The sequence below is a fragment of the Spea bombifrons genome, chromosome 2 (genome assembly GCF_027358695.1).
Source record: "Spea bombifrons isolate aSpeBom1 chromosome 2, aSpeBom1.2.pri, whole genome shotgun sequence".
NCBI lineage: Eukaryota > Metazoa > Chordata > Amphibia > Anura > Pelobatidae > Spea > Spea bombifrons.
The window spans coordinates 33,468,636-33,469,807 of record NC_071088.1 but is presented as its reverse complement, the minus strand read 5'-3'; the positions used below and the strand labels follow the sequence as shown (position 1 = coordinate 33,469,807).

At 40.7% G+C, this 1,172-nt stretch overlaps 1 protein-coding gene across 1 annotated transcript; it reads left to right on the top strand.

The window, feature by feature from the left end:
* The first annotated feature begins 242 nt into the window (after nucleotides 1-242).
* Nucleotides 243-1,172, top strand: LOC128473629 (rho family-interacting cell polarization regulator 2-like). The gene has a single exon (XM_053455880.1). The coding sequence runs from the start codon at nucleotides 243-245 to the stop codon at nucleotides 1,170-1,172; it is 930 nt and encodes a 309-aa protein (XP_053311855.1).

Genomic DNA, 1,172 nt, shown 5'->3' with positions numbered 1-1,172 from the left:
TAAGTACTTTTCCTTGACCTTACTATTGCACTGGACTGCAATGTATATTAAACAACCAATCACAGGTATCAAAACTTGTGCTGAAAGCTGTTTAGAGAGGCAGCCAATAACAGCCTTCATAACTTTTGTTGATGTTTAAACTGTCACAGTTGCAAGCCAACTGAAACCATTGCAGCCAGTAATGTAACGGATCAAAAGAGATTCATTTGTTACACTCAAAGAGGTCTGTTTTAACCATAGATATGTCTGGTAGCCCACATGCATTTCTTCTTGGTGGGCCTAATAAAATTCTTAAATGTCAGCCATTTGCTGCTTTCTGTGGTAGATCATCAGCTGCTAAGAGGCCAGAAGCCAAGCAAACAAAAATGTATTTGCTTGGTCGGAAAGGCAGACGTTCCTCCAATGTGCCTTGCCCAGAAAGAGTAAAAGAAGTATATGGAGCCTTGATTAGTGGGCTTGATGAGTGTCTAAAATATCACCAGAACGTGCTCGACAACTTAACTGTCCAGCTGCAAGATATGACGGTAACGTCAAAAGTAAGAGATCGATATAATCTTGAAAAGCAAACCAGGACAACCAAGAGCTATATCCAAAGGCTGAGACTTCACATCAATAAGGTAGAAGACTTGTATGAGAACTATTGCATCCAAAAGCGTATACGCGAAGGGGCTTGTAGGATGAAGCAAGCTTTTGCAGCATCCAGTAATAGCAAAGCATCTCGACAGGGTTTGTGTAATATAAATAAACATCTTAAAGAGTATGCTAGGAATATGGCCACTCTTGAAGCAGAAATGGAAAACCTCATCGGTGAATTTTACATTAAAATGAAGGGCCTTGCTGGGTTTGCTCGACTTTGCCCAGGAGACCTGTATGAAGTTTTCATGACATATGGCTGTCAGCAATGGAAATTAAAAGGGAAGATAGAGGCTAAAAACCTGCAAAGTTGGGATGGACTGGATATGTTTTTTCGCCCGTCAATCAACAGTCTGTTTTCAATCAACGTGGCAGAGGTTAAAGCGATTGTTCCTAATTTGCCAGTTGGAAGTGTTTCTTTTGACACAAAGAATTTCTTTACTGCCCCAACTCAAACGTTCACTGCTGATGTTAATGAGCTCGGGACCATAGGAATTCACCTTGAAGTAACATGGTGTCCATTCAAACAGAATGACTGA